Source organism: Emydura macquarii, unplaced genomic scaffold, assembly GCF_026122565.2.
Source record: "Emydura macquarii macquarii isolate MOO-44397 ecotype Brisbane River unplaced genomic scaffold, CSIRO-AGI_Emac_v2 contig_1254, whole genome shotgun sequence".
NCBI lineage: Eukaryota > Metazoa > Chordata > Testudines > Chelidae > Emydura > Emydura macquarii.
Genome location: NW_027131391.1, coordinates 6717203 through 6741320, shown reverse-complemented (window position 1 = coordinate 6741320; position 24118 = coordinate 6717203). Strand labels below are relative to the sequence as shown.

The following is a 24118-nucleotide window of genomic DNA, read 5'->3' as shown; positions in this document are numbered from 1 at the left end:
AGGCTTACTGGTCTGTGATTCCCCAGAACACCTAAGAGCCTTTCTTAAGATATAGGTACGACCTGAGCCAGAGCCAAGCACAGAAAATTTCAGCTCAGAGGCTTAAAATTTGGCACAGTTATAAGCAATCAAACCTAGATGGGTTAGAGCAGGATGTCGGACAACCTCAAGCGCAGGTGTCACTACAGTGGTGCTAGTTCTATTTTTGCTGTCGCTGTAGTATCTCACAGCTAGTCAGGAGTAGACCCTGTTGTGGTGGGTGCTACAGACCTACTCAGCATGACTGAGGCCCATTTGCACTAGCTGGGCTGGCAGAAGGGCAGGTGGAAATACACTACTCCCCTGCTCAGGGTGCTCTGTTCTTGCTCAAAGCCAGCTACGCCTACTCTGCAAGCCCCCAGTGCGATGGATATTTGGGGTGGACCTGCGTCTCCATAATCCTGTGCCCCTGCAGTGACTCATAATGGGAATTTCAGCAAAGGCAAAATTTAGGATTGGTCTGTCCTGGCCCACAGCCTGCACCAGCCCCTGGAAGGTATCAGTCTCAGAGCTAAGGAAAAATCACAAATTTCCAAACATGAATTGTTTTGTTTCTTCAAAAATTCAATTTTCAGTCCAAAAAAAAAAAAAAGTTTAATGGAAAATATTCAACCATCCCTAACTAAACTGCATCTGGGAACGAAGAATGTAGATCACACTTAAAATCAATGGAGACTGTATCCTGGAGAGCAGCGACTCTGCAAATATCCTCGGGGATAAACACCTGAACACTTGCTCCACTGTCGCTGAGGGGGTTAATGTGATCCTGGGATGTGTAAGGAGGGATTATCAAGTAGGCGTAGGAGGCGTTCTTACCTCTGCATATGGCATTCGTGGGACCAGGACTATGTCCAGTTCTGGTGTCCACACTTTAAAATGGATGCTGAAAAATTGGGAAGGGTTCAGAAAAAAAGTTACAAGGATTATTTGCCTCTGGAAAACCTGCTTTATAGTGAGAGACTAAAGAAGCTCAATCTATTTAGTTTACTGTACATTCAGCCATGTATTTAATCAGCAGTTACTCATACAGCAAATAATCCTATTATGTAACAATAAAAACACTGAAATCAGGCTTCAGCGGCCACCAAGATCATAGAATCATAGACTCATAGAAATGTAGGCCTAGAAAGGAACTTGATAGGTCATCTAAGTTCAGTCCCCTGCACTGAAGAGAACTAAGTATTATCTGGATCATTCCTGAGAGGTGTTTGTCTAACCTTTTCTTAAAAACCTCCCATGACAGAGATTCTGCCTCTGTAGGTAATGTGTTCCAGTGCTTAACTATCCCTACAGTTAGGAAGTCTTTCCTAATGTCTAATCTAAATCTCCCTTGCTGCAATTTAAGCTGCAATTCAAGCCCATTAATTTTTGTATTTAAAATACAGGTTTTACTACAGATTTAGATCAATTTCCCATAGTCTCAGAGTCTGGAGATCAACCCATGGAATGTTTATATAGTAAAGGGCTCAGGAAACAAGATGTTTTCAAAGATCTCAAATTCGACCAATAGATACATCATTCCTAACTCATGCTGGGTTTGACATAACAGAAAGAAACCAGATAGATAAAAGTGAGTTTAAACTACAGTAAATATTTATTAAATATAAAAATCTGAAACTATTCTCACAATCACAGGACAAATTTCATTTGGCTACACATAATTTTATCAAGAAGTTATACAGCTTATTTAAAAATCTCATTATTTACTGAGAAGTGATCGCAAACAAAATCTCATATGTAGGCATATTTATCAGGCACAGATGATACAATCAAGTTTCCCCATAATATTGAACAGGGCAAATAGTTCTTTTTCTAATCAGTATAGAATCATAGAATCATAGAATATTAGAGTTGGAAGGGACCTCAGGAGGTCATCTAGTCCAACCCCCTGCTCAAAGCAGGACTAACCTCAGCTATATCATCCCAACCAGGGCTTTGTCAAGCCTCACCTTAAAAACCTCTAAGGATGGAGATTCCACCACCTCCCTAGGTAACCCATTCCAGTGCTTCACCACCCTCCTAGTAAAAAACTTTTCCTAATGTCCAACCTAGACCTCCTGCCCTGCAACTTGAGACCGTTGCTCCTTGTTCTGTCATCTGCCACCACCGAGAACAGCCTTAGCCCCATCCTCCCTGGAACCCCCTTTCAGGTAGTTAAAGGCCGCTATCAAATCCCCCCTCACTCTTCTCTTCTGCAGACTAGTAGTGAAGCTTCAACAAAATACAGAATGTCAGTAACCCATTTCACCAGGATAATGGCAGTGGCAGTTTCATACATTGGCACGCGCAACAAGGTGTCCTCTTGTTTGGGGGCCGGGGTGGGGCAATTTATAGATTCTTTATTCAGTGTAAGATAGATGGAAGGAATCATCAAAGGGGTCATATATTTTTGGGTTGTCCGAGGCTCATCCAGTTCACAAATACAGGAAGACCTTTGATTCTACTTTATCACTTTGCATATGTAGTGTTACGCAAATCCCTGGGATGCTTACAGAATGGAAAAAGACCATATATTCACTCACAACCCAACTTTGTTAAGGTGAAGTTAAGGTTGCTCTTGTACAGAGAGGCTGGCTATGACCCCTATTTTTGTGGGACAGGGGTACAGTAGTCTGGAAAGGTTGAGAACCACTGTTCTAATAGGTTTCTGGCGGCTCCTAAAAACACAGAACACAGTGAGTACACTAGAGGGCTCACAGACTATTTAAAGGGATACTATCCTATTCCTATACACTACAACATTCTTTCTCTCCAAATAATGTGTACATTTTTTCTTAAACAGTGAGGGCTATTAGCCAGTGGAACAACTTACCTAGGGTGTGGTGGATTCTCTGTCACTCAGTGCCTTTGCATCAAGATTGGAGGCTCTTTCTAAAAGATATGCTCTAGCTCCAGCAGAAGATATGGGCTCAATGCAAAAATCACTGAGTGAAATACTATGGCCCGTCAGGCAGGAAGCCAAACTAGATGATCACGATGGTTCCTTCTGGCTTTACCATCTATGAAAAATAGCCGACTGGGGCTGTCTGAATACGGGTCTGGTTCTATGTTAGTCACGGCCCCAGCATAGATTAATGCAGTCTTCAGGTTGCCCTAGTCTATGGCAGCTGGCCATGGCTCCAAGAAGCCATCTGCCACAAGGTGTCGCTGGGCACAGAGTATTCCAGCCAAGTGCCCTTCCTATCCCGACAGAGGCCCTGTGCAGAAGGCTGAAGGTGCTGTAAGGAGTTGGTTATGCTGGCTCTACATCCTGTGGAGACGGTCCCGCACCAGGAGAATGCCCTGTTAGTGAGATCCAGCACCAGGTCACAGCAGCAAATCTACTCCAATTACTTTAAAGGTACAGCTAGGAGAAGCTATTGACAATGACATCACTGAGTGAACGGCAAATGTTTCCATGGGATGTGCCCATAACACTGCCACTGAAAATCCTCATTCCAGGCTTGGAGACGGGTCAGTGATATTAGGATTAATGCCACAGTGCAGGGGCCTAGACTAAGAGTATGTCTACAGAGCTGCAGAAGTGAGCATCCCAGCTTGTGTAGATGGACTTGGGTTTGCAGGGCTCACGCAAGTGTTTAGGCTGTGTAGACATACCCAAAGTGGCCTTGAAGAGGTTCCTTTTAGGCCAAGTGATTGTATAAATCACCCTCCCCACTGAACCAGGGCTGGCTCTCAACCTTTGATTGGTCTTTTTTGTGCAATGTTGCATTTCTACCATGTCTGATCTGAAGATTTGGGAAAAGCATTTTCATAGTGTCACACAGGTCTGCAAAGTCTTTGTTCACAGGGATCTCCTAGAGGGAGAAATTATCACAGATCAGTGCACAGTATGCTTTACCTTCTCTCCAGAAGTAAGTAACACAAACACATTCTTGCTCTCAGGCATTCATACAACTAATGCAAGCTCCGACAAAGCTCCTACAGCTCAGTGCCCTGAGCCGCTGACTAGTTCACCAGCAAGTGGCAACGCCACAGTACTGGTAGATCTAAAATAAAACATGAAACAAACTAGCCTCAACGCTCGGGGGAAGAATTGGAAAACCAAGATGATGAAGAAAAGCATCAAAAGCAGCTGACAAGTCAAGAAGGGAGGACGTGAGATTCCAAGCAAGCAACTCACAACTCTGTTGAGAGGGCTGTGTCTCTAGAATGATCAGAGCACAAAGTGGACTGGAATGGATAAAGCGTGGCATACGGGTAAGTAGAAAATGCAATAAGCAGCCTGTCCCCAGAGTTCACAAAAAGCCTGAGGAGGGAGTCAGGAGAACGGAAAGCAGGCTAAGGAGAAGGGTTTGTAAGAACACGAGGAATAGCATTTGAAAGGGGGTACCGGGACAGACAGACAGACATGGGTTTGTAACTGCAGGCAGATCTTTCATGGATAATCAGGTCTCTCTTTGGCTGAAGAACACATGTGGTTTGTTCTCAGCCAGTCAGAATGCAACAGGTCATTAAATAACAATTAGCAAGTGTTGCTTTGTTATTAATAATTAAAAGAGCATTATAACCAGTGTTTTTCCATTATAAATTAAAAATAAGCCATCAACAAAAACATTTGAAAAAGCCGGTTTTATAATAACCGCAAGAGCATTCATCGGGAAGGGGGCTGTCAATTTCTGGCAAACAAACATTAAATAGGAGACCCAGAGAGTGGTTTAGGATGTAATTACACAAGTCAGTTATGGCTCCCACAGCAACTGCACCTCAGTCACATATGTCTGACTGCCAGTGTTTGGTCTTTGTTCAATGTGCCATTATGCCAGCTTGTATAGATGCAATGCGGTAGAACTATGCTTTTTGCAGAAAAATCATTCTGAATGTTCTGATTTGGGGGCCTTTTCCATCAGCCCCCTTTTTTCTATAACACATGCCTTTGGGATTTCATTTCCCTGGATTTTTACAGGCAAAAATGGAGAAAAGTGCCTCAGTGTCTGTTTGACTTATTAGTAAATATTAACTTTTTATGATTTTTTGTATGTAAAAATTATTGTAATTCTTTTATATGCTAAACTCTATTTTTAAAGTCTTTATTTTGTGTATCTATATATTTATTGCCCTATATATATTGAAACTAAAAAGTTTTTTGTCCTTCAATTGAACCTAATGGGTAAAAGGAAAATTAACTCAATAATGGAATGTGTGTAATCTTTTAACCCCACTTTTACCTTGACTTTACTAATATATAGTCCAGGTATCAAAAGAAGCCCCTCAGCCTAATGAAAAGTGTCCACAGAAGTACATTTTAAACAAACTGGGTGGGTTCTGTAATGGATAAAATAACGACGCACTGAAAGATGTTTTTAGTGCATTAAGAACTGTCGTCACAGTTGCTACTAATGATGACTGGATAAGAGATTCCTTTTTACTCATCAATCAGGTAAACTGAGGTCCATAAAAGAAATTCCTTTAGTAATTTGGAAAACAGAACATACAGTAAAGTTAACTGTGGGAAAGTACTTCCTCCCCCTCCTCCCCCCCAACAGGAGCTTCTTTGTTTCACACCCACTAAAAGGAAAGAGGGTCGGAAAGTTAGTCTGGGAATGAATAGTGTCAGCATTCCACCAGGTACAGAGGAAGGGACCAGACTAGCTTCTCTTCTCTATCTCCAGGGGGTGATAAGGTGTCTTCTCTCTGTGTTCTGTTCAGTGCTGTGTTAACCTTTGATTAAATAACTCCATTTGAGCCTGTTATCTGACAATTGACACGTGCAACAGACTGAACGCATTCCCAGTCTAGACTGCACGTTCAGATCAACACCCCTGCCTCGCAGACGGTCTCAGCAGGCTCCCAGTAGCTCGAGCAGCCCACAATGTCAGTGGAGTCTTTCAGCCTTCGGTCCCTGTCTGAATGCAGCCCGGTTCACTTCTGACTAGAAGTTGTTACCGAGTGGGCACAACAGGCAGTAACTAGCTGCCAAATCTTAGCAGACAGGCTATGGCTGGAACGCACCCCAGACTGAAGTCCCATCTCATCCTAGTTACAAGGGTGGACGGGGTACGGGGTGGAAGCTTGCCAGACCTGTGGGCAAAGGACTGCATGCCTCAGAGCTGTCAGCCTGGCGCCTTTCACCAGTGGGAAAGTGTATTTTCAGATAAAAGATCTTTGAGCCTCAGTGTCCTCTAGGATTATGCATTGAGGGCCTATTCGTCTGAATGCAAATGGGACACAAATCTTTATAAAACTATTTGGTTCTTCACACAACGGGTGGGACAGATTTTTCCAGAGGTTTCAGGATGTGCAGTAGCTCGAGTTCCTTCCAGGTTCCGTTGCTTTAGTAGGACAAGGCCAGGTATAGTGGGAGAAGGGCAATGCCTATGCACCTTAACTGGACATCCATATCCTAGAGCTGCACACTCACAAATGGGCACTTAGGCACATGAAACAGGCATTTATGCCCCTACATGCCACTCTGAACATCCAGGGGCGATGTTTGGACATGCGTTTAGGTACCCAGGGTTTCAAGCTGGTGGCCCAACTGTGTATGGTCCTTTAGGTCACAGTGGCCTGCAATGATAATGCTGCTCTAATTCCCGTTGATCGCACTGTATGATTTACAATTCAGATCAGTTTCATTTGGAAGGACCAAACATGCCCCTGCCCCGGATGATTAACACTTACTGAGAAGTCCAGGATTTCTACCACGGCACTCGGGTTTGCTTGTATAGATTTGAGAATCCCAAAGCAGCCTTCACTCTGCATGGGATTTCTGGCCATCTAAAGGCAGACAGGAAAAAACAGGAACAATACAGGAACAATCGGAACAATGCACATTCTTTTCACTAATGCGCCTTTCTTTGATGTCTGGAAAATCTCCCCTCAAACTGTAGCTCTGTGTCTTCAGGCACATGACAAGGGCATGGGACAAAAGCAAGAACTCCCAGTGATAGGAATGGATGATGATGGCTTTTTGAAAATCTCATGTCTACAAGAACCAAAATGATTTAAAAAAAAAATCTAACTTTTTGGGGTTCTCAAGATGTGCCCAGGCTTCACTAAAGAAACCACATCACTTTATGACAGTCGTCTTGTCCTTCCTCAGCATCCACAACTCCACTCTCTCCTGGTTCTCCTCCTCCGCATCTTTCAATGGGGGGATCCCAAAAGGTTCCACCCTTGTCTTTCTTCCTTTCATACCCCATCACTGGCTGACTTTACCTATGTGCATCTTAGTTACACATCCTGGATCCTGGCCTCGACTGTGTTTTTACACAAGTACAAGATTCTTTGCTGCATCCGGCTTCTGCTGGGCAATGCAGAAAAGGGGTGAGCTGGCAGGGAGCTGGTTATGGCTCCATAATTCTCTGCTTGACCCTGGCCCCTACCATATGCCAACAGCCAATGGTCCCCCAAAGACAACACGCCAGCTGGGAATATCTAAAATGCGGTATACCCTGCTCATACCCAGTCGCCACCACTCTGTGACCTTCCGCACTCAGGCTCCTTTTGTGCTGTCTGAGCAACGGAAAGGGAGAGGAACAGAGCAGAGTATCTGTCCAATTGTGCTGAGCTAAGGGACAGGTCAGAAACACCCAATGGCCATAACCGCTTCTCCCTCCAGCTCCCAGATGTCTGCAGCAAATACGCTGCTATGTAAGGAGGTGATAGCAGAGGACAGGAAGATCACCCTCGCATTGGAAGGCTAGGTGCTTGACTGCAGGGCAGAACAGGGAGCTGCAGGCTGCTGGCTCTGGTTCACGCAGGAGGAGAGGTATAAAATGATTGAATTCAGAAGACTAACTGTTGAACATAAGCACTCTGCCTAAACGAGAACATCCGCATGCTGTATCTGCAGCCAGAGACTGATGCTGAGGGCTCCCCTGCTATTGCTGCAGAATGGCTCAAACGGGACCTGATTCAATGAGTACTCATGTCAGTGATATTTGAAATATATACTTTATTGGGTGTTCCAATACCTGCTTAGAAAAGCTACTCACATTAAGGCTCTTCAGAGTCTGGTTTGCTTTCAGGCCTACTGCAAAGCGTAGAGCTCCTTCCAGTGAAATGCGGTTATTGCTTACAACAACAGAGAAAAGGTAGATTTCTTACATTTTTTTATTCCGTTTTCCCCACCCACACAGCCAGGGCAATGCTGTCATGGAGACATTTACTATAGATGGGTGTTCAGGAGCACAACCAAGTGCTTTACACACTCATGCAAAAGCACAGGGAACCACTTCACCCACCGCTGAAATGCGGCCACCTCTGGGGGGGTGCATTTAATGGCAACACTTTAGCAGCTCTCTTCAACTATACACAACAATTTAAAGACGAGGAAGTGACAAAGAATCCCGTCTCCAATTGCAGTTGCGGGGATTATACGTGGGTTAATGTTCCTACTCTCATGGAAAGTGCTGTGAGATCTTTAGTGATCCTGAATGATCATGGCCTTGGTTTTAAATCTCATCTGGAGAAAAAGCTCCAGTAGCACAATAGTCAGTAGCAACGCCACTTCCTGAAGTGCACACGTTTTCCCTGAAGTCTTCTATCCCAGTACTGACTCAGATTGGCCCTGCTTACCTTATGTCTATTTCTGAGCCTCTGTTTTTGTTGTTAGTAGAACAAATAAAACCTCAGCCATCATCCGCTCTTTGGGAGCGTAGGTTCTGCCGGCACCTCACGCACTAGGCTGGGAGGCTCATTGCCAGCTTGCCCATGGGATTTTACACTCCGAGGAGTACTTGGCCACTCCACCTTTGCTCACAACCTATCTCGTGACCATTTATGGTTATGTTCACTGTCCCCATAACTGCATCTCTCTGAAAAACACCCTGCCGCATGGCTGTCCCATTAACTTCTCCGGCGTCGGTTGTTTTCTTGACTCTCCCTTTGCTGAACCAATCAGCCACCCCTTTGAATTGGTTCCTACCACATTATCATGTCCGCTGGCAGCTGTAAGCCCTATCACAGCGACAATATTTCTTACATCTAACTATCCTTGGTATATAGGCCACTCCCAGGCCTCCAAGCGTACAGGCCAGTGCTTTGAAGAACAAAGGAACTTGTCCCCCTCTGACTGAGCACAAACATGAGATTTGTCTCTCACGCTGTCCAAGATGCCATCTAAGCGCCAAAGTCCCACTTCAATTTTCTTCTCATTTCCAGAAGTGCTAGTAACACTGGATCCTTATCACTACATCTCTTTCCATCCATCCTCCCCAGCCAGATGGAATCAATTTATTGCCCTCCAAATTTCAGAGTGTAACAATATGACCTTGACCCCTTTACGTCATCCCTTTCTCTGGGGCCAGCAGGATGACTACAAAGCTGGGGCCATGGCAGCCGTGATTGAGGGCAGGGCAGTAAATAACGGATTCCAAGAGATTTACCCAGCTAAAAGTTTAATAAAAGGAATTGGGGATTCCAAAGTTAACTGGCCAAGTTCCCATCACACCGCATTCCCTTCGGCATCTTAGTGCCAGCAAGACTGTCCCTCCTTACACATAAAATAGAGATCAGGGGCTGCTCAGGATTTCAGCCACCAGGGACTGCTCTCACTTCAAAGCGTGGGACGTATTACATCATGACCTGAGCCTGACTCACCTAATGTTGAGTTCTTCCAGCACATTGTTCACTTTAAGGGCCTCCCCAACGGCAGCTGCTCCACTGTTGCCAAAGCCGTTGTACGAAACATCGAGAACTCTGAGGAATATGTTTGCCTATGGAACAAGACAGAATTACCGTAAAAAATCTCACCATAATTTGGGACAGAAACAGCCATCTGTGTCTCCCTTGTCGAATGACCTTTCACGTATCATGTTTCCAAAACACAGCTAAAATATTGCCAAGTTAGTAGCACGAGTTAAATAGGTATTAACAAAAATAAAAACAGAAAAACAGACTGTTTTAAATAATCTGACTAGAAATCTCTTCCTCTTTCAATTGTTTAGGTCTCTGTCTCTTGTGATGTCATAAACTCATTGTTTCTCTCCACCTTGGATTCTTCCAGCAAAACAAAAAAGTCAAAATCTAAGATTTCTTCTAATGTAAATACTAATCTATATTAAAAAACAAACAAAAGCCAAGCAGAATATCTTCATCAGAATGAAGTGAAAAAACGAAACAAAACAAAGGGAGTGAACAACTGTTTCTCCTTTGAAGCTCACTTTTTTCTTTTTGTACCCCCCTTCCTCATCAATATTGCAAAATGCATCACATAAAATTGCCAAAAAATGTAATACAAAGTATCATATTATAAAAATAAACTGATAATTAAAAACAGCATGATAAAGCACACACAACTGGACAGAAGTCAAGTTGCACAAACAGCCTCAACGTTGGCATTTCCTGGCTGAGAGATTGCTTTTGCCATCCTAATGCACTCACCAGTTTTATGAATGGAATTTTCTAGGGTGTTTTTCTGGATTTTTTAAAGAAACAAATTCCAATCCGGAATTTAATCTGGAAATATTAATTTATTCTGGAATGGATTTCAATCATCTGATTTAAAAAAATCATTGTCAGGTTGAGGCATATAAAACTAGCTTGAAAATGTATGTTATTGCAAATTTTGATTAAAATTTATAATGAATTAAATTATAAATGCTTTTTAAAAAAATGCCAGTACAAGTAGGGGATTTTACATGAATTTTATAAAACTGCTACAGACAAGAACCAAAATATTGAAATTAAGGCCCTGATCCTGGAAACCAGGCCAGAATATAACTTTCCCAATATGAACTGTCTCAGTCATTCACTGGGATAACGTGTGGTCTTAAAGTTAAGCATGTGTGTAAGTGTTTTCAGTAACAGGGGTTAAAATTGTGTCTGTATTTAAAAAAAAGTAGTAGCATAAAGTTTTTGTCACTTCAAAACAAAAACTGATTCAGTGTTAACAATGAAAAGTTATTTAGACTTATTCAATACATTAATAAAGTTACTAACTTTGGAATACACACGGCCCAACACTGTCAAAACAAGGAGCCTAAAGTTAAAGGTCCTAAATTCAAATTTAAGCCCCTAGCAGCGGGATTTTCAAAAGCACCTAAATGATTTAGAAGCACAAGTCCCATCAACTGCAAACCCTGAGGGACAAGTACAGCCTTGAAATGTTTCAGCTTCCTTAACTTGGGGAAATGCAGTATGTCAGCAGGTAAAGTTGCTTGCGAATATAGCTGAGGCTGTTTGCTTATCCATTTGTGTTTGTGCTGGTCTCACAGTGAGAGTGTTAATAAGGCCCTGGATTGGTCTTTTTCAGCATCAATAAACAATTTAAGTGTGAAAATGCACAGTAAGAAAAAACCTCTATGAACAACCTGAATGTCTATTAACAGTTAGAAATTATATAAAATATTCACTTTAGCAATTTAAGATTGTAAAATGGGAAGAAAGTAATGAACTGCAAACTGCAAATGGGAATTTAAAAAAAAAATCAAGATTTTTAATTGATTTTTAATTTTTTAAAATCATGACTTTTATCTCCCCAATTTCAAGGCCTACACACTTCCAGATTTCACAGTGGTTTATGGTCAGGCAATCGCATAAGAGACGGACAGTAAGTCATGATGGTACTGTCTATCCAAACAGACCAAGCTTCACATGAGTATTACAGGGTGCAAAAGACAGAAGATAACACAGATTTCCTACCCCGAAGCCTCTGGCTAAGGCAGCTGCTCCTTGGCTACCAAAGAAGTTCCAGCTGATATTAAGTTCCTTGAGTCCAGTGTTTTCTGCTATTGCCATTCCAAGTATCTCACCTTACAAGACAGATTACGAAAAATGTTTGTAAAGACCCAGGAAAGGATAAGGTGGTTCAGCAGAGCAGGAAGCTCAGGTTAGAGTAGGAAGCTCTTGGGGCCAGCCATTAAAACAGGATCTTTCTCTTTTATGCATCTTGTGTCTCAAGCACAGAGCAGGGGCCAGAAAACAGGACCCAGGTGGTTAGAGACCACTGAGTGCACAAAATAGGAGGTACAAGGACAAGTTCTCATATGGCAAGACAGAGCCCAACAGGACCATAACCAAGGCAGGGTAAGCAGGGAAGTCGCCAGGGCACAAAGCCACGGGAATGAAAAAATAGTGAAAAAAACCAGTAGCGGGGGGCACAAATATGCTTGCTTGCCCCGGGCGCTAAAATGCCTACTTATGGCTCTGAAGCCCAACGTCCACAACTCCTCCCTAAAGTGACAGCGTCCTGCACAGGTAAATTTCTCTCCCGCCCCAACATACCACCAAAAATTTCACACAGGCAGCCTAGCCGTCTCCACCCTTCTCGTGGGCTGGCTGGAGTCCAGACTCTACGCTACGGAAAAGCGCTCTACTCTGCTTCTCAACCCTGTGGCCCCTTAGGAGGTTTCCTCTGTGCAGATGGTTCAGCGGGTTTCAAACAGACGGAGAGGGGAGGGGCGGTAAGGAGGTTTCATGGAGGAGGAAGGAGACATCAGGATTAACTGGGGGATTAGGTGACAGACCAGGAGGGAAAAAAAGGAAGAGTGCAGAATGGCTGGCAGAGAGGATGGGAAAGAGACACAGCGTCAGCCTGCAGGAAAATCAAAGGAGAAGCAGAGCTCATCACTGAGAAATCAGTAGAGGCAGAACTAGTAACAAACCGGTGACCCTAAAAGGACTGGGTTGGAGAGGGTAAGGAATCAAAGTGAGGAGAAAAAATCCAAAACCTTCCCCAGTCCAAGAAAGACTCGCTCCAGCCCCTCAGGGCTCTAAGACAGGGGAGGGGATCCCCAGAGATTTCAGTGGGTGGCAGTAGGTGGGGAAGGACTTTAAAGTCAATAAACATTCTTCCCTTGCCCATTCAATTCTATTCACACTTCTTGGCCTCGATCTCAAGCCCCACATCACGCTGCCCAGTCTACATCCCAGACCTGCTCTCCTTGTGTATTCCTTTTGCATCCTCTCCACCAATATCACCAGCTTTGATGCCCCCAACTTCTCCTTGCCTTCTTCCAGGCTGCCCCTTATGTCTGAATATCCTTCCAAAACCGAGTCTCCAAGCCCTCCCACCCCCACAGTCAAATCCCATCGAACAGCCGCTTCTGCACCGTCCCTCGCAAAAAGAGGTTACTCGCTCTGTGCAGTAACTGTGGTTTTTCGAGCTATGTTTCCCTATGGGTGCTCCATGCTAGGTGTGTTTGCACCCAGTATGCCTCAGATCAAAGATTTTAGGTAGCAGTGTCCATCCGGCCCAGGCGTGCGGCCCCAGCAGCCTCATGGCATCCACCGAGTGACCAGCCCTTCAGTTCCTTCTCTACCGCACAGCCCCATTGTAAAGAACTCCAAAGCAGCGGTGAGGAGGTTGGGTTAGTGAGGCACTCATAGGGACACGTCTTGAAGAACCAGAGTCACTGCACAGGGTGAGTAACCTACTCTTCTTCGAGGAGTGTCCCTACGGGTGCTCCACTGTAGATGACTACTGAGCAATGCTCTTTACTGGGGACGGGGGGCTCCAGAGTTGAGTCTAAGGTTGAAGATAGAAGAGTGGAGCCAAATATGGCATCAGAAGCTGAGGAATGAGTGACTTGCACAGTGTTCAGCAGATGTCTGAATGGACATCCAAGTCCTGGCTCTACATATTTCCGCAACTGGAAGGTTCTTAAGAAAGGCTACTAAAGTGGAGAGGGATCTCGTGGAGCGAGTTAAGACTCTAGAGGGAGGATGAAGATCATGAGGCTGATACCAGTAGGTAACGCAGCCAAATACCCATTTAGAGAGTCTTTGCTCGGCAATCTGAGATCCCTTAAGTCTGTCTGCAATGCAGAGAAATCATCGGGAAGATTTCCTAAAGAGCTTAGTCCTGCATAAGTAAAAGGCTAATGCCCTCCTAACCCTGAATGTATGTAATGTTGCATCTCTTTTATCCCTGTGTGGCTTAGGGAAGAAAACAGGAAGACAGATAGGATGATTTATGTGGAAGTCCAAAGATACCTTTGGCAGGAACTTGGGCGGTGTTCATAACACGACCTTATTCTTAAAGAAGACTGTGAAGGAGGAGTATGCCATCTGAGCCCCTATCTCACCCACTCTTTGAGCAGAAGTAACGGCTAGTAAAAATGCAGTTTTCATAAGACAGCTGTAGGAAGGAGCGGGTGGCTATAGATTCAAAGGGAGGCCACGTAAGTCATCCGAGTAGCCAGGCTAAGCTCCCATTCCGACGCAGGGCATCTGATTTGCGGGAAGAGGTTATCCAGTCCCTAGAGAAACCTCCTCATAAGCGAAGATGGAAAAACCCTCTGCTGTATGATGGAAGGCTGTAATAGCTGCCAAATATAGTGTTATGGAGTTTAAAGATAATCCTGTCATTTTTAGCCCTAAAATATAATCCAATACAGATGATAACGAAGAAGAGGTAGGTGAAAGATGTTTTAAGTCACACCAGCATTTTAATCTCATTCACTTTTGGGTATATGTGTCATGAGTAGATTGTCTCCCGCTATGCAACAGCACTCTCTTTATGTTCTCACAACAGGTTGTTTCTAACCCCATGAACCACCTGTCAGCCATGCCTTGAACCAAAAAATCCTGAGGCTGGGGTGACGGATTTGACCGGCATCCTGTCAGAGGAGACAGGGGATGGTCTGGAGTGTGATCATTGACAAACAGAGAGCTCAGTGAGATAAGGAAACTTGCACTAGTTTATTTAAATGTTTAAAAACCCCACGGATTAACAGCGCAGCTCTGAATACAGACAAAGCCTGGCTCTGAATCTAGAATGTATTTTAACTATGCAAATCAGAAGAAGTCAATAGTGCCATGACAATTTACACTAACTGGGAACCCTGCCATATGTCTATAGTTCAAAATGACACTGAATTCTAATTTTCTAGCTGGCTGGGCGTTTTTGGCTTTGGCTCATTTTTGAGGACTCTTTTCTAAAAGGCAGTGTCTGAAATGGTAAAAGTTATTATTCTCTGGGGAGCCTGAACTGCAGAAGGCCCATCATGGAACATCAGAGAGACCAGAAACCCAGAGCTGGACTTATCCATGTGGCTGTTACAGAGAGATGTACATTTATAGCAACATACATCTCCTACAGGGAGAAAATTTGGCTAATGAAGCAACTAGACACCTCCCTGTAAGAGAAAATGCCAAGAGAGCATGTGCTAGCATGTCTAATGTGGGGGGAAAGCACCGTTACTTGTCATGTGTCAGTCAAGTCACTTTCCCAAGGGCCAATGCACATCTGTGGGTTAGTGCTGGCACTGGGCTGCCAGAGGCTGTGAAAGTCTGTCTCCTTTCTTCCCAGGAAGGGTTGGAGCCTTTTATTGGCTGCTTTATGGGAACGGGGTTGAAGGACAGCTGACTCCAGATGGCTGGGAGGTGGAACAGCAGGGGAAAAGGTTGTTCAAGTTCCCAGAGTTCCTCATTTCTTCCCCTCTTTCATTCCTACTGTTCTCATCCTCATTAAATATTTTGCCTTTCTTCCTACGCTTAAGTTGACATCATGGTTCATCTCTCCCTCCTACTTTGCCAACACCATCCCCTCTCTGGTTCCCTCTATCTCTTCCACTCCCAGTCCCATCTTCGCTTCTCCCCATCTGCTTCTCTCTTCAGCTCACCCTCTCCTGCCTCCCATGGCCAGACTGATTTATGTGAGGGAGGGCTTTGATGAGAGGTAACAGTGGTTCAGGGTAGGCAGTTTTGACCACCATAGAGGCTCAGGAAAGCCACTCCCATCCCTTGACATCTCCCCACTTTCCATAACTAAAGATCAAGACACATTAAAGGGCAGGAGGGATGAATCAGTATTTGCCCAATGCCAGAAGTCCCAGATATGTCACCTCATTTAATTCCCCATTTCTGCAGGAGCAGCGGCCTTTTTATTTTAGTCTCTTTTCTTTCCTCTGCTCTGAGTTGTAGCTTATTTCTTCCTCTTCTTCTATCTCTGAACATACTCTGTCCTCCTCCTCCTGGGTTTTCTGTTCTTCCCAATGTTCTATGCTCTGCTCTTCTCTTATCCCAGTTCTTCACTCTGTTCTCAGTGAAAGGCCTCATGGGAGGAGAAGTTAGCTGTCATGAGGAATTTGAATGATGTGAGGGAGGCCATTCAGCGCATGAGGAGAGGGAATGAATTCCAGGCATGAAGAGAAAACTGGGAGATGGACAGAGAAAAGATGGTTAGGTTTATAGACAGCAGGAGACAATGAGAGCAGCGATGGAGGCAGGTCCACCTTATTCAGGCCTTTGAAGGTGAACAACGAGAAACATCGACTTTATGCAGGAACTGAGAAGAAGCCAAGTGAAGGAATACAAAGGAAGGAGTGACATTCTCTCAGCAGCAGGAGGAGATGATGATATTTTTGGCTGATCCATTCTCCGTGGGCTAGAGGAGGAAATGCTGAGACATGGAAGATCTCAAAGGCGGCAACTGCAGTAGCTGAGACAAGAGAGGACCAGGGTGTAGAAAGACAAAATGAATGGTGGAGAGAGAGAGGGATGGATTTATAGAGGAAGATGTGACAATGTTTGATGAGCAAGGATTCCAACATGACATAGAGGTTATGAGCCTGGGTGGTAAGTTACAGGTGGTTACGAAAAAAGGAAGGAAGCAAGGAGGGTTTTGGAGAAGAAAGTAGTTCAGTTTTCTCCACTTGGAGTGTGAATTTGCAGCAGGATATAGCTATACAATGCAGGGGTCTACAAAGAGATGGCTTTACCTGATGTGTCACCAAGCATGTTGTGACTCAGATCCAGAAATTCCAATTTATTGTTGGCCAGTAGGGCATCTGCTAGGTACGTAGCTGCATGGTCGTTAAACTCATTTCCTGAAAGCTTAAGAGTAATAACTGTAGTATTCTCCAGAAGCATAGCAGAAAGGGCTTTGGCGCCTTTAACTCCAAGTCTGTTGTCAGATAAATCAACAGCTGGGGGAGAAAAAAACCAAGAACAAAATCATCATTTCTATAAGGGGAAGAGGTGAGAAAGACCTCCAGCACTCCACTACAATGGAAAACTCTTATCACAGTATTGCCAACACCCAAAGATAAAAATTATGAGATTGGCCCCCCCAATTCATTTTTAATTTTTTTTTAATGGAAACTGTTTTTCGCTCTGACGTGATTTTTTTAACTTCCCCTGCCCACCCTAGTGCTTGTGTGATAATTACCCTGTGGCCAGCTCTCTCAGATGTATTATGAAAAAGGTGATTTGGCCCCAGCTGCTGGAGCTCTGACTATAAGACCCAATGGAGATCAGGGCCCCACTGTGCCAGTGCTCCACAAACACATAGGGAGAGACAGTCCCTGCCCCAAATCACTTACAGCCTGGTGCAAAGCTTCTTGGTGAATTTGTGCTATGGCAGCTAGACCTGGGACCCACATACCCATTTCATCTAGAGGCTTCCCACCAGCCATTAGATGGGAACCACCCTTTAACCTCTCCTGAGCTGGGCAGGATTCACAATGCTGCCCCACCAGGGAAAGACTAACTTCTTAGCAACACCCAAGGCATCTAGACCCCATTAGCATTAATGGGACACCTTGGAGAATGAGACTCTTTCTGGAAAGATGGTTTTATAAACCAAGTTCTGATTATTTTGCAGCTCACTTCCTCTCTGCACACACCTGCAAAATCTCCCACACAGGCACTTTCCCACACAGTGTGTCACAGCCTGCTCTGGTTTCAGAGGACACCAAGATCTATTGTCTTTCAAGGTAAATATTATTCAAGGGTTTGGGTTCTTGAGTCAATAAGTACTGATGTCTGTCGCAACAGATATCAGTATTTGTTTATTAACATGCAGTTGTGAAAAGTGACTGTAAAAAGGGCCTGGAGGATTCCATGTTTGTGTGTCTCAATAGTTCCCAGAGCAAATGTACTTAGTTTACAAGTAAAACTATGGCAGCTTGTGCCCAAAATAAACTGCAGAGCTGCAGGCACCAGTGCCCAGCCCACGTCCCCACACGGCCTCCTTGCCTGTCTCCGCTGCTTCCTACCCTTCCAACTACAGGGTTACCAAAATGATCAACTGGGGCTGACAGGGGTCAATGGAATGGGGAGGGAGTGGAAAGAAATGGGCACTCTTCTCTCACCTGCTTTGCCATTCACATCTCAGAATCCACCTGCTGGGGTAGTGCTACTCCAGCTTCACTGAACCCCACCCATCTGAGGTCTCAGATATCCGAGGCAGGAGACCTGGGTTCAAGTCCCTGCTCCAAATCAGGCAGCATTGGGATTGGAACCATGTCCCAGGTGAGCGCTTAAACCATTGGGCAAGTAGCTATATAGGGAGGAGCACCAGTACTTCCTCTCCAAGGACTGATGTGGCTCAGACAGGCACCTAACTCCAGGAGACAGTTCATGGCAGAGACTCCCAAGCAGAGATAGGCTTCTACCTCTGGACTGGAATTAGGCACCTAATTACTTTTGAGGGACGGGGCTTAAGCCACTTTCTACTGGCCAATTTAAGCAGCTGCCCACTCAGTTTGCTGGCTTCTGTGGATCCCCTTTTTAGGCATCTAACTCTCCCCATGCATTGTCTGGAGAACCTGGGCACCGAACTCAGCACTGTGGATTCCAATGGGTGGCAGGGCACCTAAAATTAGGGGTTGCAAAGCTGAGCAAAGTCCCCTTTGTCACTCCAGCCCAGTCCCTATAGCACAGCTATCAGCGGTGCACCCTGGATGGGGTTTAGCTCAGAAGACAGTTTTCCTAGCTGCCAGTCCTGCAAACTCAACCTGGAATCTGAAAGTTAAGATGCGGGTTTTTCTGCCTTATGCATCATCAACAATATCCTGCACTGTTCTCCTGAATTCCTGTTCTGTTGCTGATTCATGAGCCAGAATAGAAAGCAGCTCCCTTTGCCAGAACGCTATTTGCTTTGCAGTGATAACAGAAATAAAATCATATTTCAGTCACTAAAGTCACGAGTTCACAAAAGTAAAGGCTATGAATACTCCTAGGGAGAGCTGAATAAGAAGGCACTATTTAAATAGTCACTTTTCAAAGTAGGGCCAATTCTGTAGCCTTCTCTCATTAGAGCAGTGCCACTGAAGTCAATGAAATCAGCCAGATATGCAAATAAACAAGAAAACTTCCTCCTCGCCCATAAAACCTCACTGCCACATGCAGATACATGTCATACAACAAAATTACCTTTCAATTAAGAGACAAACCTGAAATGTAACAGTTTTCTTTTAACATTTCTGCAACTGCCGCTGCCCCTTCTCCCTTCAGCCAATTATCACTCAGGTTTAACTTTACGATGGAGGTGTTGGTCATCAAGGAAAGGGCTAAAGCTTTGGCACCCTGGAACATACAACAGCGTAATGGGTCACCCACAGTTAATTCAGTACAAAGAGCACTTTTAGTTGTTTGATTATTTCAGCTTTCCTTGACCTAGCAAGAACACACAAGGTGACGAAAGCTTTCTAAGTCCTGGCTGCATTTCTGAAGAACACAACTGAAAGAAAAGGACCTCTATGTGCAGGAGAGGGTTCCAGCTGTGTTCAATAAAGCACCCAACAACAGGTCCCATCCTGCTACCAGTGGCAAAATTCTCAACAACTTCAATGGGAGAAGGATCTAACCCATTGTCTCTAAAGGAAAATAGTGGAAGCCCCCTTGTGTGAGTGATTTAAAAACTAGATGGGAAAAAGCAATGCAGAATATAGTTAGGGTTCAAAGAATTCAATCTGAATTGGTAAGTGTCATTAATTATTTCTCCATCCATCTAGAAATGATGAAAAATGTTTCAGAATGTAGAGAGAGGGATAATTACACTTCAGATTTGTTGAACGTGAGGACACCTGGCACCTTCAGTCATTGTCAGTTCCATCAGACAATCAGTGACTAATAATTCTAGGATAAGTACAAGTTATGATTTTATTTCTCACTGTTATTACTCCTAGGATCCAGAGTCATTATATTTGGAATAAATTACTTAAGTTGATTACAATATTTTAAATTTGGAAGTAAACGGACATTGACATTAGTCACCAAAAAAAAAAAAAAAAATCTATATTCCCCAACCCTAAATACCATATAAGGAACAAGAGGATGATGGGTTCTAATAGGTATATTTCGGTTCTAATTTCTCTAATTTTTTTTACTACCGCAGGTGAGTATTCAGGCTTGCAGCGTTCTGTGGCGTGAGTCATGCATATGAGACAAGTGTTACAGCAAAGGAAGTTGTGTAAAACCAGAAGCAACTATGAGCCCATCGTGGATGGTACTGGTTGACACTAACCTACATATAAAACGTCTTTAAAAAGTTTTATAATGTCTTTTAAAAACTTATCAATTTTAACCATATGACACACACACACACACACACACGCACACGCACGCACGCATTATATAAAAACTTTGTACACCCGAGGAGGATAAAAATTTTATCACACTGTCCTGGGCATTTCTGTAAGGTTAGGTGTGGAGAAATCTTACACACCATCTCTTAGAAAGGACAGCCAGGTGCTGCCAAGAAGATAATGCTGACAAATCCCCCTTTAATGTGCGAAATTTCATGCAGTATTTCATTTTGCTTAAATATATTTATATTGTTTGACTGCATCTCTCTCCCTCTTACCTGGACGTCCATTCCTCCTATTCACCATTCTTGATAAAGCAGCACCTGCTGAAATTCTTAAATGTATTATTCCTTCTTCATTTAAACCTAAGTCCTCTTGTTCTGGCCTGTCCAATAACTTCCAGTAGATCATCATACTTTAGTTTGTTCATAAACAAACATGCTACATTTAATGGTGGTCTACACATAATATACACCACAAACCCAAGAAAATTAAAAGCTAATATTAGTTTAATTAGTACATATCCTTTTTCCCGCATCCAGAGATACACACCTGGCCACTAGCACAATCACCATACATCTCAGAGCACACATCGCTGCCTTAACTGTGCCAAAGGGGAAAATGATTTATTCTATTTTCTGTAACTGTTACCTGTGGGCCAAGTCCATGGTGCATCATATCCAGTTCAGAGTCCTTCATGTGCCGCAGGAAATAGGATACAGGGACCACCCCATATAGCTGGCAAGCTGCTATGTATCTGGTCTTCCCGGTTGCGTCAAAAGGTTCCTTAGTTTCTACATTAGAAAAGGAAAAAAAGGCCATAGAGAAAACAAGCTGTACAGACAAAAAACAGCACTCCAAATTAACAATTTCCTTAAAAAAATAAAATAAACAAACAGTGAAAATTTATATTTTTTGCAGCAGCTTCCACAGAGCCTCCATGCACTCAAAGTTAACAGAACAGAGTGAAACAACACTTAGGAAAGCGCAGACTGTCCACATAAACTTGACCCTGTTGCTTGCTGTGTAGGCATCTTGACACAGTTTTTAATTCCATGATCTCATACAATTACTTTCAGGATCCCTAGCTGATCCAAAACTGACAGAAGCCAACGGGCGTTGCCATTGATTTCAAATTGGTTTTGGATCAAACCCTCAGTACACAAGCCAGATTCTTAAGTGATAAGGATAAAAACAATGTATTAGAAATTATATATATACAGCTGTAAATATTTAAGCAATATTTAAGGTAAATGTTTAATTTATTTTAAAAATTTGATTAAAGCAAATGTTCTGTGTGCAGACCTCCTCTTCACTTTTATTTTAATAAGTCATATAAAAATAAAGATTGAAGCTCTTCCTCACTCTGGACTCACCATCTCACTCACGCAATGAATGAGACGGCCTTAGATCTGCAAAAAGAATAATATATAATGCGTAATTTAGAGCTTCGTAAAGAGAAAGAAAAGGAATTAAGAGTACAATCCCTCTTCACCTAGAGAACACCAACAAAAATTGCATGTTCACTTCCAATTTTGATACTGTTCTACAGATATAAGACAAATTGGGCCAGATCCAACCTGTGGAGTGCCGGAAGAGTTTCCTACCATTGTGCAAATCAGGTCACTTGGATGTTTTGTACCTTCTATTTCAAGGTCAGTATCCCACCCTTCCTCACTCTCACTATCTTCATCAGCCTTCTCCTCACTCTCGCTGCCCTCCAAATCATCCGGTGTGTTTGTTCTGTTGCAAGCATCTCTTTCCTGGTGCACAGAGGGCTCACAAGCCGACCTGGGGACAGTCTTAAAGCACATGAGAAAGTTACACAGAAATTCTTCTATTCAGTGAATGTAAAGATCTTACTCTTGGTAACCAACTGCTCAGATGTGTGAAAAGGGGAGAAAAAGAGCTACTTTGTAACTTCAGTTATTATTGAGTCAACACTGACTAATATTACCATAAGAAATCGAGTGAGTGCTTCACAGGTATCTATCCCATGAAATATATCTGTACTAGTGGAAGGAACTGGACTGACAGTCTGAAACTGAAGATACATAAGCAACATGTCCCGGAGCTGGAGGAACCACTTCTAGTGGTGAGGGGTTGTGTCACGTTCATTCAGTGCTTGCACTTTCAGTTGAAACTGCCAAAGAGTATGACAGTAACAGCACCTGTCTTCTAGAACTGCACTGTCTTCACCACACAATGCATTTGATGCCTCCAGCGACTTTTGGTCACTCTCATTTGGTACTACATTTGAACTGGCTAAGCAGCAGTTCTGCAGAAACAGACCTGGGGTTACGGTGGAGAAGAAGCTGGATATGAGGCAACAGTGTGCCCTGGTTGCCAAGAAGGCTAATGGCAGATTGGACTGCATTAGTAGGAGCATTGTCAGCAGAACAAGGGAAGTGATTATTCCCTTCTATTCAGCACTAGTGAGGCCACATCTGGAGCACTATGTCCAGTTTCGGGACCCCCACTACAGGAAGGATGTGGCCAAATTGAAGAGAGTCCAGCAGAGAGCAACAAAAATTATTAGAGGGCTGGGGCATATGATTTATGAGGCTTGTTTAGTCTGCAGAAGAGAAGAATGAGGGGGGATTTGATAGCAGCCTTTAACTACCTGAAGGGAGTTCCAAAGAGGATGGAGCTAGGCTGTTCTCAGTGGTGGCAGATGACAGAACAAGAAGCAATGGTCTCAAGTTGCAGTGTGGGAGGTCTAGGTTGGATATTAGGAACAACTTTTTCACTAGGAGAGCGGTGAAGCACTGGGATGGGTTACCTAGGGAGGTGGTGGAATCTCCATCCTTAGAGGTCTTTAAGGCTTGACAAAGCCCTGGCTGGGATGATTTAGTTGGGGCTGGTCCTGCTTTGAGCAGGGGGTTGGACTAGAACTAGATGATCTCCAGAGGTCCCTTCCAACCCTCATCTTCTATGAGTCTATGAACTGCTGACCCAGATGACAACCGGAATGAAAATGTTTCGTTATAAATCCTTTGCACTTGCAGCATCTTTCATCCCGTGATCTCTAACCACTTCAGTAACACTAGCCTGGCTTCACCACTCGCCTGTGAGATTAAATCCTAGTCAGACAGCTGGATTAACTACCTCAACAGACAAATCCTTTCCCTGGCTGTCCATGCTGCAGCTGCAGCCTATGGCTAAGGAAATGCAAGGCTTTCTTCACAGCGATAACAGCTAGAGACCTGCTTTGAAAAGAGACAGCTCAGCTTTGGAGAGCAGCTGAGATCTGCCCCCGCCTGCCCCAGTTTTCTTCCTGCCAGCTCGCCCCACAGGTGCCCACCGCACACGGGCACCTCGCGCTAGGGGCTGGCACACGGATCCGGGGAACTCGCCACTGAGGACAGCAGCAGGATTCAGGACCGGCCGGGTCCGAGTGCGGGCGGGCAGGTCCCTGCAGCAGATGCGTCTCCCTGCACCTCGCGCTGATTCCGCCCTGCCCCACCCGGCTCGGCCGCGGAACACCCCCTCGCCCCTGCCACCCCCGGCCGGATCCTGCCCCGCCAGCCGCCCCGGCTGCCTGCAGACTCCGGCAGATGCGCCGGGTCCGCGCCCCAGGCTCCCGCTCCCGCGCACCGGTTCCCGGCCCCGCTCACCGCACCGCAGGAGGCAGAGCGCACGCTGCCGCGGCTGAGCGCCGCCCGCGGCCGGCTGGGCGACCGGACCCCGACAGCCCCCGGACCTAGCTCGCTCCGCAGCGGCAGCAGCATCGCGCGGCCGGCGCGCGGATCAGCCCGAGCCACGCCCACGGCGCGCCCCCTCCCCAATCAGAAGAGAGAACGCCGCTCACGTGCTCTCATGGAGCCAATCAGCGATCAGGAGCCATCCCTAAAGGACGGGGAGGCCGCTCGCGGCTTGTT

General features: G+C 44.6%; 1 protein-coding gene across 2 annotated transcripts; it reads right to left on the bottom strand.

Annotated features, from left to right (window-relative positions):
- Positions 1-1610: 1610 nt before the first annotated feature.
- LRRC74B (leucine rich repeat containing 74B) lies at positions 1611-23987 on the bottom strand. Of its 2 annotated transcripts, none has more exons than XM_067550173.1 (10): positions 23855-23987; positions 21880-22039; positions 20889-21031; positions 19104-19236; positions 16647-16853; positions 11626-11735; positions 9583-9698; positions 7977-8055; positions 6661-6756; positions 1611-3836 (listed from the first exon to the last, which is right to left on the bottom strand). In XM_067550173.1, exons 1-10 carry the CDS (start codon positions 23966-23968, stop codon positions 3663-3665), a joined length of 1332 nt encoding a protein of 443 aa, XP_067406274.1. In that variant the 5' UTR covers positions 23969-23987; the 3' UTR covers positions 1611-3662. The 2 variants fall into 2 exon arrangements, with proteins under 2 accessions (XP_067406274.1, XP_067406275.1); XM_067550174.1 differs by having other exon boundaries at positions 1611-3833.
- Positions 23988-24118: the final 131 nt, after the last annotated feature.

Bases quoted from the DNA above. Each gene is read 5' to 3' on its own strand.
- LRRC74B (XM_067550173.1), bottom strand. From the start codon at position 23,968: ATGCTGCTGCCGCTGCGGAGCGAGCTAGGTCCGGGGGCTGTCGGGGTC. The intron at 21,032-21,879 runs GTACAAAACATC...TTTCTAATGTAG, and splicing joins TACTGACCTTGAAATAGAAG to AAACTAAGGAACCTTTTGAC. The intron at 8,056-9,582 runs GTGAGTCAGGCT...TGTTGTTGTAAG, and splicing joins CTGGAAGAACTCAACATTAG to CAATAACCGCATTTCACTGG.